This window comes from Phycodurus eques, chromosome 6 (assembly GCF_024500275.1).
Source record: "Phycodurus eques isolate BA_2022a chromosome 6, UOR_Pequ_1.1, whole genome shotgun sequence".
In the NCBI taxonomy this organism is placed as follows: domain Eukaryota; kingdom Metazoa; phylum Chordata; class Actinopteri; order Syngnathiformes; family Syngnathidae; genus Phycodurus; species Phycodurus eques.
Window position 1 is genome coordinate 12,064,276 of NC_084530.1, and position 13,798 is coordinate 12,078,073.

At 42.1% G+C, this 13,798-nt stretch overlaps 1 protein-coding gene across 2 annotated transcripts; it reads left to right on the plus strand.

Annotated features, from left to right (window-relative positions):
- Window positions 1-199: 199 nt before the first annotated feature.
- Window positions 200-12,639, plus strand: odad3 (outer dynein arm docking complex subunit 3). 2 transcript variants are annotated; one of them, XM_061679490.1, is made up of 13 exons: window positions 203-509; window positions 598-719; window positions 785-862; window positions 1,726-1,899; window positions 3,630-3,731; window positions 3,827-3,952; window positions 4,181-4,297; window positions 4,419-4,568; window positions 6,724-6,884; window positions 7,786-7,942; window positions 9,076-9,222; window positions 11,234-11,321; window positions 11,404-12,639. In XM_061679490.1, the coding sequence occupies exons 1-13, from the start codon at window positions 431-433 to the stop codon at window positions 11,520-11,522; spliced, it is 1,620 nt and encodes a 539-aa protein (XP_061535474.1). In that variant the 5' UTR covers window positions 203-430; the 3' UTR covers window positions 11,523-12,639. The 2 variants fall into 2 exon arrangements, with proteins under 2 accessions (XP_061535475.1, XP_061535474.1); XM_061679491.1 differs by lacking the exons at window positions 9,076-9,222; window positions 11,234-11,321; window positions 11,404-12,639 and adding an exon at window positions 8,370-9,051 and having other exon boundaries at window positions 200-509.
- Window positions 12,640-13,798: the final 1,159 nt, after the last annotated feature.

Below are 13,798 nucleotides of genomic sequence, written 5' to 3' on the forward strand. Positions count from 1 at the left end.
TTGAAGCAAGTTTTGGCAGTGACACACATCAATTGCACTGCTAGATATAACTTATCATCTCCAAAGCTACGATGGTCAACATTAAGGTTTTGAAGAATTTGGACCAAGGGTAGCATATACAGGCTTAACAGGAGTACAAAGAGTTTGTTTTTCTTTACTTCTCACCACGGCATCTTTGTTATAGGTTTTGGTCATTGAACACCACCGTATTGTAAGTGATGGCTATAAAACTAATGCATGTTGCCAAAGTTAAATCACAAGTGACATCACAAAGTCAACCCTTGTAATCAGAGGAGGCTCAGTAAACAGTAGGCTAGAGTTTACATGTTGCTAGGCAACGGGGCCCAGCACTGTGCACGTCTTGACGGTGAGCCCCCTCTTTGGCTTGCATGTGACTTCTCTTTGCTTGTGTGAAGATTATACTGAAAACATGTTGTTTGAATCGGAAAGCGCCAAACCTTCCGTGTATGACCAAATAGCGGATTTGCAGCGTAAAATTCAACTTTTAGGTAAGTTGTTTCGACGAGTTGGGGCTGTGGTCACTTGTACTTTATCTCGAAAACCGTCTCATTGACTTTCATGCTACGTGTCGGTCAGAGAGCGACAGGAGCGCCTACTATGAGAGCTCCCAATCGGCCCTGGAGAAGAACCGCCAGAACATCTTGCAGCTACGGGAGGATAACAGGGATCTGCAGAAGAGGGTGTCAGAGGCCGAAGCCGTAAGGACAAGAAACACATATTCAGTGAGATCATATTGATTACAATCCACTCTCTCCTCTCTCAGGATGAACAACAATTCGTCCAATCGGCCTTACACGGCCGAGGCGTGGAAAAGGACACTGGGCCGCCAATGTCAGGCAAGGTTGTATGCCAGCTCTACCTTCCTACGATTCCTTTGTTGTTTTTGTGACTTTCGGCTTGTCTCACTGCATGATTTGTTTTTGCACCGTTATTCTAATACGTCGTCACGCGGATCAAAAAGACAAGGCTCAGTTATTTCTGTTTCATGTCACCATCACATAGTTAGATCTTAAATATGAACAGGTTTAACATGTATGATTGTCGGGAGCCCCGAGTTTATTCTGAGCGGTCCGAGGAGAAAAAATAAAAATCACTCTTAACGCAACCTACGCCAGAGGATAATAACAATCTTCTAGATGTCTAAAAATGGAGCTGTTGCTGAATTAGTTCCCAAGGGAGGAAAAAATATCAAATTAGTGTGTTTCCTCCGCTTTTCTTTGGAAAAAAAAACCTACTTTTTGGATGCATAGTAGTATTTTTGGCGGCACTGTGGACGACTGGTTAGCACATCTGCTTCACATTTCTGAGGACTGGGGTTCAAATCCCGGCCCCGCCTGTGTGGAATTGGCATGTTCTCCCCCTGTCTGCATGGGTTTTCTCTGTGTACTCCGGTTTCCTCCCACAACCCAAAAGCATGCACGGTTAGGTTAATTGAAGACTCTAAATTGCCCATAGGTGTGAATGTTAGTGCGAATGGTTGTTCGTTTATCTGTGCCCTGCGATTGGCTGGCGACCAGTTCAGGGTGTACGCCGCCTCTCGCCCGAAGATAGCTGGTAAAGGCTCCAGCCCGCCGGGTGACCCTAGTGAGGATAAGCGGTACGGCAAATGGATGGATGGATGGATAGTAGTATTTTCAGCTTTCAACATGAAACCCAACAATAAATAGGATCTAGTTGAGAGGGTTCTTCTCGTCTTGTCCTTAGGCAGCCCTATCCAAACTTGAACACCGGGTGGCGTCCAAGATGAAGCGTCTCAACGCCCTTAGACACACCACCCTGACTCACCAGCGCCGCTTAGATGAACTAAAGAGGGAGTGCCTCAGATTGGAAGCGGTCGGCTTCAACCAAATACTCTCTGAAAAGGAGGATATTACAATGGTATGTTGCACAAGTTTTATGGTGAAACTATTATTTGTTTTCACATGCAAAAACAAATTTTCATGGAACTATGATTTAATCAATATCTGGTAACAAATAAACTAATATTTACTTATTTATTCTTGTTATTATGTTTTATGTTTTATTTACCATTTTGGAATTACAGGCATCTTGTGCGAAAAAAACTTTAATTTTCAGGGGCACTGTTGCCATGATTTTTCACACAACCATTTTACATCTGACAGAAAATTACATATTACAGATTACAAATTATAACCCAAATTCCTGTGGATCTGGGATGTTGTATAAAACATAAATAAAAACAATACTATGATTTGAAAATCCTTTTCAACCTATAATCAATTGAATATACTACAAAGACAATATATTTAATGTTCAATAATCTTTGTTTTGTTTTGAGCAAATATTCCCTCTTTTGAATTTGACGCCTGCGACAGGTTCCAAAAAATTTGCGACAGGCGCATGTTTACCGCTATGTTACATCACCTTTTAATAACACTCAATAAGCGTTTGGGAACTGAGGACACTTAATTGTTGAAGCTTTGTAGGTGGATTTCTTTCCCATTCTTGCTTGATATACAACTTCAGTTGCTCATCAGTCCGGGGTCTCAATTGTCGTATTTTGCGCTTCATAATGCGCCACACATTTTCGGTGGAAGACAGATCTGGACTGCTGACAGGCCAGTCTAGTACTCGCACTCTTTTACTACGAAGTCACGCTGTTGTAACGTGCAGAATGCGGCTTGGCATTTCTTGTTGAAATCAGCAGGGATGTCCCTGGAAAAGACGTCACTTGGATGGCAGCATATGTTGCTCCAAAACGTATATGTACCTTTCAGCATTAATTGATGACTTTCATATTGCATGGTAGAGTTTTAACTTGAATTTGTAGATTTAACGACGAACTATGTTAACTGAAAATGGTTTACTGAGCCGTTTTTTAACGTAGTGCCACCTGAAGGATCGACGGTTAGGGGCATTCAATGTTGGTTTTCGGGCCTTTCCGCTTACATGCAGAGATTTCACCAGATTCTCTATTATGGATAGATATAGATAATGAAATCCCTTAGTTCCTTGCAATTGCATGTTGAAAAACGTTTTCTTAAACTGTTGGACTATTTGCTCAGGCAGTTGTTCACAATTGGTTAACGTTGTCCCATCCTTTCTTGTGAACAACTGAGCCTTCCAGTTAACCTGTTCACCTGTAAAATGTTCCAAACGCGTGTTTGTTTTTTTAGTATTTCTCACCTTTACCAGTGTTTTGTTGCCACTGTCCCAGCTTTTTTTGAACGTGTTGCGTTGCATCAAATTCAAAATGAGAGAATATTTGCAAAAACACAAAACAATAACATTCATCATTTTGTGCATTGAATATCTTGTCTTTTTAGTGTATTCAATTGAATATAGATTGAAAATGATTTGCAGGTCTTTGTATTCCATTTTTATTTACGTTTCACACAATGTTCTAACCTCACTGGAATTGTGGTGTGTCTTTCAAATACCCACATTATTCCAGTTAAGGCCCCCTTTCACATTTTTTTTTCAATCACGTGGAGGGAAGTGCCTCTGCTTTTAATCAGTCCACATTTGAGCCATTTTGGGATTTTGGCATTTGTATATCTGACTGTGTGTTTGGATGCGCCACTGCCTGTAAACCATTTAAACATGATTAGACCTTTTGAATGTCTTGTTGGTCTCTGTTTCTACAGAAATTGCGTTCGCTGCAGAAGTCTCTGGAGGAGAATCAGGTCAAGTGCAAGGGGGCTGCAAACACCATGACTAACTATCTAAAACTGAAACGTCACTTGCAGGTTAGTTGTGGTGAATCTCAAGAGGACTTGATACCCTCTTTAAGGGACGGACCATGCCTCAACCATTATTTTTTCCTCTTTATTTCATCTGGCAGGAGGAGAGTCTGACTTTCCAGGGTCAGATAGACGGTCTCGAAGCAGAAATCATGAAATACAGGAGGGAACTGCAGAATGTGCAGGATATGAACAACAAAGCTCAGCTCTCCAAAGAAATGGCTTTTGTAAATTATGACTTGTTTTACACACACATGTGCCATGTGCCATGAACTATCACCACAAATGATTTAAATGTGGTCTCTAACTTTCAAAATTGACATATCTTGATTTGAGGATTTCAAACCATACTTGTCCTGCAGCAGCAGCATCCATACACTGCTTTAATGTACAGTTTACTTACTATCCTCTGACTGTTTTATGTATCCCCCATTCTCTGTTTTCTATCCTCCCAGACTGAGTTACAGCAGCAGGAGGAATTGTTCTTCAAGGAGCACCAAGAAAAAGATTATCTTTTAGCCATCTACCGAAAGAGGGTGCAGGAGATCAAGGCCCGGGCTGAAAAGTTAGATGTGAGTCATTATGAGTGGCTTTATGATCACCTACATGAGCAAATCCTTGATGCTAAATACGGCATAAGACATGAAATCAAAGCTAATGAAGTCTCTTTAATTAGAACGCTGTGACCTACAGGCTCAGAGGAAAAACGTGCAACAGGATGAGCTGAACACTGAAGCTGAGTCCGGCGCTGCCGTGTTGGCCGCTGAAATGGAACAGAGCATCTGCATGTTTGATGAGACCCTCCAAAGTATGAAGGATGCCACTGGTTACACAGATACACAGGTACCAATGTTGAAACAGGAGCATTTATGTCATCCCACCACGTGATTTGTGCAAGTGACTGCCAGTGTCTACAAATACGGCCTGTGGCCTCCTTGGTTCGCACCACTGCCCAGCATAAGTGGGAGTCATTAAATAACTAGTACTCCAGGGTTCGCGCTGCCCGTTCGTCTCCTTGCCAATGGCTAACTGAAACAGGATGTGGCGAAGCGAGTGTCGCCCACGTTCGCCACGCTGGCGCATCAAAATTGCCTGCATCAATACTCAAAAGACCTTCCTGAAAAAAGTTAAAGTGAGCGTGCTCATTCTGTCGTGTGTGAACAGTGTTGATGGTTTAGTTTTTCCACCGCTTCTTAAAATGCTTCCATCCACCATCCAGCCGCTGCTGGCTATAAGCATTCAGTCTCACGGGCTTTCCCAGCTGCGGGGAAGACAAGACCCGATAATGCTTAGCGACGAATTGAATCATGCATATTTATTACCGCCACTTACGTTTGAAGTGTCGATGGTCAATGTGACGTGCAATTCACAGTAGTTCTCGCAGCGAGCGAGCTGCCTTCTTCATCAATGCACGAGGCGCTAATCCCACTTTGGTTGTCATGCCGTGAAGCGGTGACGGCGCTGGCTCAAACCAGGGCGTAACTAGCTAGTCGTTTGGGAGTGGTGCCAGCTGGCCCCCGCTCTGGCTGCTGGTGGGGGCGGTGGGGCCTGCTGTGGAGTTTTTGTCCCTGCCTGGTTTGGGTGGGAGAGGGGTGGGGGGGGGGGGGTCCCACACTCGGGGGCCCCACACTCGGGGGCAGGTAGTGGGTGCTGGCAGGAATGTGGGGGGAGTCCCGGGGTCGGTGCTTCACAGAAACTTATATAGGATGTAACAGTGTCCGTATATTCATCCAGGCTGCCAGTTGAAGTTGCAAAGACACTCCAGTCTATACAGTCTAAACACCCTTGCAGTTCTATCTTTGCTAAATTGGTCCACTTCTTCACAGTTTTCACCACATGCTTCACACATTTAAGTTTGTGCCTGTATCTTGGTATCAAGTGAATTAAGCAGTGATCAGACGAGCTCAGAGCTGCCCGAGGGATAGCACGGTATGCGTCATTTAGCATAGTATAGCAGTGGTCTAGAATGTTGTTTTCCCTGGTAGAACAGTCAATGTGGTGCTTGTATTTAGGAAGTTTGTGATTGAGTTTAGCGTTTTTTAAAGTCCCCAAGAATAATGAAGGGTGAATCTTGGTGCTTTTTTTCAAGTTCATTTACTTGTTCAGTGAGCGGTAGAAGTGTGGCATTCGTGTCAGCCTGGGGAGGAATTTAGAGACCCGCGAGGATGAAAGAGGCGAACTCGCGTGGCGAATGGAATGGCTCCCAGTTCAGAAACAGCGACTCCAAGCCCGGGCTGCTGTGTGTGTTGAGCTCCCATATGTCGGTACACCATTTTCCGTTTATATAAAAGCATATTCCACCGCATTTTGTTTCCCCGATCGCTCCGTGACGCGGTCCGATCGGTGCAGTTGGAAGCCCGGAAGAACTAGAAGAGAACTAGAAAGCTTGTTCCCGAGGCGACCACATGGATTAGGCGCCATGTTAAATGGATAGGGTTAGGGTTAGCTGGCTCAACGGCAGAGCTGTGAAACAGCTAAGGACGCCTGTCTTCGGTCATTCTGTGTAGCACCATCCACCCGGATTGAATGGCGCTTCCGTCAAGCAGGAACAAATGAATACTTCGAGACACAGGCTTTTGCGATAGAGTAGGTGTCTTCATGTGGTGCCAAAGAGAGGGAGGTTTAAGCCTCCCCCACTGTACCAAATGGTAATTGTTATCGTTGATATTTCAATGGCAATCCCATTTTTTTGGCTCAACTCCTGTCTTAACCAGAGGAAATATTGTCCTGTAAACAGCAGGTGAGACCTGCTGGGTAAGCAAACGGTCCCAATGCAATTGCCCTCTTTGCAGAAAAATCTTTCAAAAGGAAGATAGTTAAAGCAACTACTCTTTTTACATGCACTATGCCGTACTGTGAAAATGTTGAAATCAGATGCTATTACAAATACACCACACTATGTCTATTATTGATAGGCAAAATATAGAGGTCAAATTATTGTGAAAATGTAGCATTAGAAAAAGTCTTCTGTAACTATATTTATGTTTCCTGTCTGTAGGAGGTCATGGATCGTTACATCGCCCAGAGGGAGACTCACCGACATCTGCAAGCACTGAAAGCAGAGAATGAGTATGTTCTCCTGCAGCTAGAAGAGCAGAAGGTGCACCTGAATACAAAGTTTGAGGACATGAAGTATTCGGGAGATACACAACTGTCCAGGTAAGAAAGTCAGAGTGCAGTTGTGGTACAATAAGCACACTGTCATTTCTGAGAAAGTGTATGCATGTGCCACATTTCACATTCATAGCTTTTTAAATGATTAATAATCTGATGGGTGGTTCTGTCAAAAGCAGAGTATTAGTTATACTTGGACAATGAGATCTAATGAGATTGAATGCAAAAGCTGTTTGGAAAATTCTTCTTTTACAAAGTAATACCAGTAACATTTTATTGGCACTGTCTATAAATGTAACAATATATTTACTATTGGAACTGTAGTTTAGTAGTGTAGAACTACTACTACTGGAATACTGAAAAATGTTTCTATTGGCTTTGTAATTTAGCTACACGAGTGGGGCAAATTATTAGTATGGCCACTCTACACTGCTTATCCTCACTAGGGTCACGGGTATGCTGGAGCCTCGCCCAGCTAACTTGGGGCGAGAGGCGGGGTACACCCTGAACTGGTCGGCAGCTAATCGCAGGGCACATATAAACGAACAGCCATCCGCACTCACATTCACACCGACAGGCAATTTAGAGTCGTCAATCAACCTACCATGCGTGTTTTTGGGACGAGGGAGGAAACCGTAGTACCCGGAGAAAACCCACGCAGACGGGGCCAGATTTGAACCCTCGTCCTCAGAACTGTGAGGCAGATGTGTCGCGAGAAACATGAAACGAAAATAGTTGTACGACAAATTATGATTATACAGCTCTTGTATTACATCACATTATATCCCATATAAGACTGTGCCTGGTGGGTTTACATTAATCTGATTACGGTAACATGATTGCATTTCCTTCAGATAAGCAACCTCTACAAAACACTCATTGACATGAGGAATGAGTTTGTACATGATGACTATTAGAAGTGTGTATTCCTTTTCTCCATTTGTAGTGAGCAGAGTATGCTGGACGAGTGTGAGCAGGAGCTGCTGGCTAAACAGCACAGCTGTGAAACAGCTAAGGAACGCCTATCTTCTGTCGTTAAAACGATCAGCACTATCCAAGCTGGAGTGGAGCACCTTGCAGAAAAACTTAATCACATCTCTCTGGTAAAACAAACGAGCAAACAAACAAACAAACAAACAAACAAACAAAAATCCTTAAAGCGCCCATAAAGTGAAAATAAATGTCTATTAAATTTGACACACCACAGGGAGGACTGTTGTTAACAACCCTGCCAAATTTGAACATTGTCACTGGGCCCTGTCTTAGCTATGCTAAAAAAAAAATCAGGAAACGTGAAATGGTGAAAAAGCAGTTTAACAGTATGTGCTGTATATTTGTTGACAACACAATGTGTGTGCCGGAGCACAAATGGTGGCGCATCTTGATTTTCGTGCCAGCGCAAGGCTTGATGCGGGTATTTGCCAATTTAGCAGACCGGCAAGCTGGGGAAGGTCATTGCAGCGAGGGTGTGTCCTTTGGCTTCTGCCCAGAGAATGTGACAATTTGCTGACTGAGGGCTCTTTTTTTCAGTGGCACATCTTGATTGTGCAAGACTTGACAGTGGAACCTCTATTTAACGAACTTCGGATTTGACAGACAGAAAATAGTGTTGAATTTGAATTCAAAATCACCTCTTTCGTGCACCAGTGAGGTAAGTTTGAATAAACTTAAACTTTTCGAACATTTGAAAGCTGTTTCATATTTATTGACGATAATTTTGTACATGTACCGGGTGTTTTTAGCCCACGAAAAAAGTGAAAAACGATAGTTTTGTACTTTACTGGTCTTTTTAGGCCACGAAAAAAAGTGCTTCAATTTAACGTACAATCTGATTTAACAAACAACCCCTCCCCCGATTAATCGGTTAAATCAAGGTTCCACTGTATTTATATTTATATTGACTCGCTTTATTTTTTAAATCACCCCAGCACGCAGCTATGGGGGGGATTTGTGCTAGTCATGAAAAATAGAGGCCTATATTTGCACAATTAAGTCCTGCATAGTTCTCAGTCTTTGCAGATTTTCAACAATTATCTTCAAACCTGTATAATGTATTCAGAAACAGATCTCTAAATTCTTGAACCTTCATTATGAACTGTAAACTGCCGGTAAAATCCTTTCGGCTCCCCATTCCTCTCTAAGGGATAGCGAGCACCAAGGGGGGGAAAAAAACATATAGCATGTGTACCATTTGATATCTTTCATTCGTGTGTGGCCTCCTCTGTCCTCGATCAAGAATGAACCACCGTCAGATGTGTCTTCAAACTCAGAAGAGTTTGTGGTGCAGCTGCTGAGCCAGTGTGAACGGAAGGTGCAGTTACTACAGGGCAAGCTTCACGGAAAAGACCTCAATGAGATTGCAAAGGACATGGAGGAAGAGGAGGTGAGACATATATTTAGAGCAGGGGTCGGGAACCTTGTTGGCTAAGAGAGCCATGAAAGCCACATACTGTATTTTAAAATGTATTTCCGTGAGAACCACATCATATCTTTTTAACATTGAATACTGATAAAACGGCATTTTTAAGCAAAACTAACAATTTTAGAATCTAATGAGTCTGAATTTATTCTTTTTAATAAGTAATGTTTAATGTACATAATAAATTAAATATTTCTTACCTGTAATGCAACTTCTGGTTTTGCTGATGGCTTTGTAGTCTGGTTGATACGTGTTGAGGTTAAGCCTCATGCAGGTGTTGAGGATTACATCCATTAACCCTTTTAGCACCTGATTACTTGTAGGTTCATAACTTTCAGGGGCAGTTTGAATGATTAAAATTGCACGAAGTAGCGACACGTGCGCCGCGGTGTCACCGGTGATCGTGGTTTTAAAAGGGTTTAATCGTGATCGTAGGTTGGTCTTGATGTGCTGTAGATGTGAGAGCGGCTGTTCACGTGCATATGTAGCGCTGTTTCAATATCTGTGATAAAGACTTCCAGCTTGTTTTCAAATGCAAACACTGCTTATTGAAGGGATAGCACTGTATTTCCAATGCCTTGCATTTTCACATTGAGCTGGTTCAGATGTTCAGTAATGTCCACGATATAATAAAATTGAAGGAGCCACTCAATGTTAGCTAACTCAGGATGTTCGATAGCTTTCATTTCAAGAAGTCTGGATTTCACTTAGGCAAGGCACAAAACAGTTGAGCAGCTTCCCTCTTCACAACCAACATGCATTGGTGTGCAAAAGCAGACTGGGATGATAATTCCAATATTACTTTGATGCAAATATAGCATGGTGGGATGTTCAAGTCCCACTCTATATTTGACCGTTTCACAGATGAAATTTGATCATTGCATATTAGACACACCGTAGAACCGGCTCCATCCACAAAGGCAAATTCCTGTCAATTCATACTGAAATTTACCGTGCTCCTCATCTTTCTTTCTTTTCGCCATCTTCTTGGTCAAAGCTTCCTGACTATTTGATTAAAAGGAGGGACATTTAAGACTTCACAACAATCTGGGTAAGCTACAGCATTATTTAATAAAAAAAGTCTGACCCTGCTGAACCGGAAGGACTTGCTCTGGCACTGGCTCCAGCCCATAAATATGAAGACTAGATACGCCAGTGCGCTGTAGCAGACCAGCGAACCGACGTGCCTATATTGGAGGGGCAATGCAGGCGCACTGATTAAGTCGTAACTTGCTCATTTCTCAACTGTCAGGCCAAAACGTGTGCTATCAATACATAACATTTGAAAAAAATAAATCACCCTAAATGTTTTGTTTTTTTTTTTACCTGCGATAGTTGCTTACTCCCAGTTCCCTTGTCGTAGGTACGCAGCTCAAAAGGGGCGTGTTGTAGGCTATCTACCTATTCATATCTGTGCTCTAGCCACCTACATTGTGGTAGAAAATGGATGCATGGATTAAAATGCATGAGAATGTTTTACATTTTGAACTGTATTTTTAACATTCTTTTAACATTTGACTTTAAAATGTTAGCAGAATTATCCATTTTTTATCATGTTAACTGTCACCTATGATTCATCTGCGAGCCAGACGTCCTCAAAAGAGCCACAGCTTCCCGACACCTGATGTCGAGGTTCAGAGTTTACTTCGCAAGAGTTATGTTTGTGCATTCATGCTTGCGGCCTCAGCTGCAGTGTCCACTATGTGTTTGAGATGAATAAAATCACAAAGGTACTCATTAGCTAACAGTGTTGAAAAGAAAAACTGCATTTTTAAATTAAGGCTTCCCCCGATCAAGGACAAAGAAAATGAATTGGTCAACAAAACAAAGGACAAAAACACAGTCATAAAAAGACTTTTTGGATTAACGAGTTTTCAGTGAACGGAAATACAGTTGGTTGATGAGCAGACAGACAGACTGACAGAAACAAATATACGGCTTGTGTAGAGTTTTCATACTGTGTTTCTTTTTGTAGTTCTATTTTATGATTGAGAAACAACTGCCTGCATACAACAAGCGAGTCACCGTGTCTGAGGACCAAGAGATGGGCCTCTTAACCAACGGTGAGATTACCCTTATGCACACACACATGCACGCGCACACAAACACACACACAACCCAAATCAAGCGTTGCTGCTGTTTCAGAGGACGACAATGAGGAGGAGGAGGGTATCCTCTCACGAGAAGCATTGAAGCGCCGCTCTCAGGTTATGATTGACGCCATGTCCAACAAGAAATCCTGGAAGATGAAGAAGGGCAAGTAAATGAGAACCCGAAAGGCCAGAGAGGGTGATGGTGGGTAGGTAGGTAGCACAGTTGGTAGGTAGGTATATGGGTAGATAGATTGCAGAAAATAAAATAAATGACTAGAAAAACACGCAATGATCAAAACAACAACAACAAAATGAAATATATATCCAGTATAACCACGGCGCTATGAATCCTCAAAGAGCACCACGGGGACGGGTCACTGACAATCCTTGTGGATGAGTAAGAAGAGTCAAAGGACTTAAGGGAGGGAAAAATATGGACCGGACTTGAACGTGAGGAGCTGTGGTTGAAGCCAGAAGTCTTATTTGCAGAAGCCAGAAGTCTATTTGCAGTTAAAAGTATTTACTTTTTATTTTTAAATGATCTCTTGGGTCATATTTGTTCATGGCAGTAATGATTAGTGGATGTATTCCTACATTTTTAGAGACCCCCACAAAGCTCAAGTTCTAACTCCCAACCCCGCTTCCGGGTCATCAGGAGGTCTTAAGTTGACTTTGTCGGTATCAAAAGTCGGCCTGTGCATGCACAAGACAGAACAAGTGCTTATGCAAGAGGGATTAATGGAAACAATATGAAGTTTGTTTGAAGGTTGCTAGGCGGAGTGACTGGTCTTTCACTAAATTCTAGAACCGTAGCTCTAGAAATGGCTGAAAGCAACCTCAAGTGATGTTCTGTATTGAATTGTATCAACAGCTGTCGTGGAGTCAACCAGACAGACAGGTTTTTACAGTGAACAAAACCTGTATTTGGATTTGACTCACTAGGAAAATACATTTGTTTGTTGTGTTTGTGCATGACTTCAAATCATTGTTGTTGACAACAGAAAAACATCATTTAAAAATATTTTTGGAGATTATTGTTGCAGCTATGATTACAAATGAATTTCCAGTAAGTGAATTGAGAAATTTCCTGCATGTTTAATCGCACCCTTATGGCTGATGATTGTTGACACAGATTTTCACTGCGTTTACACCGCTGTCACAAAATCAATATCTTGCTCACCCGCCACATCGTGGTGCCACACAGAATGTTGTATTTGTGTGGTAACATTTGATATTGTACTTTTGATAAATTCAGTAAAATATTTCCTCCTCTGCCCTTGAGTCTTGCTTTAAATATACTTGCCTGAGTTGGATGTTTGTCATTCTGTCTTACTGTGGACTAAAGAACACCAAGGTTTTTAAAGATGCCTTTATAACCCTTTCCAGCATGGTATAAAGCTACATGTTACAATACCTAATTGTAAGTATCCGGTGAGCTCTTTTGTACGAGGCATGGTCCACATCGGACAATGCTTCTTGAGAATCGAAAACTCATAACTGGTGTGTATTTTTATAGGCCCCTGTCCTATAAACCTTGAATCAACACCTCCAATCTCATCACATTGATTGGTTGGCTGACTCCTGACTCGAATGAGCTCTTGGAGAAGCCATTAGCCGAGCGGTTCATATACTTTTTGCACCCTGCGCTGTGATTGTTCACATGGTGTGTCCAATAAAAACACGAATACAGTTGTTTGTGTGGTATTAGTTTAAGCATACTGTAATGCCAAATGGTTCACATTGTTCAAACTAACTCATATTTTGGAAATGGAAAATGGATGGATGGTTACAAATTACAGTAATACATTCATCTTCAGGCAGCATGGGGAATGGGGCTTAGGGTGGTGTGGTTGTTTTTCTATATGAAACTCACTCAACTCACCCGCAACCCTAACGAGGACAAACAGCATAGAAAATGGATGGATGGATAATATTGACCCACATTTTACAAACCAACGCTAAATATAATTTTATCAGCACAGTACTGTATATCAATAGTGAACCTGAGGCATATACTGTATATCAAAACAGGGTCAGTTACACTGCCATTGACGGCTGGAGGTGGCAGTGAATAAGTTAAACTTTATTTGTTGAGAGTCAAATTACAAATATGGTTACAACAACCAATACTGAACAATTATAGTCAATTAAAAAAAAAAGAAGAATGCAGAAAATTTTCCTTTGGCATTTTATGATTGATCAATACGTTCATTCGATGGACCAATCAGTGAGAGGAGGAGGAGGAGGAGGACCCGCCCCCGCCCCCGCTCCCTCTCTTCACTTCCGGGTTTAGCGTTTGAACCCGCGCCAAAACGTGGAGTGTTTTGACGGGGCGGCCAATTTAAGCAAGCATGCATCATCCGCTTTCTGCATTTGAAATCGTATGATGCTTGGCAACTTCTTTGCACGAAATATTTATTTCAAAGCAGCGTCAGCAAACGATATTC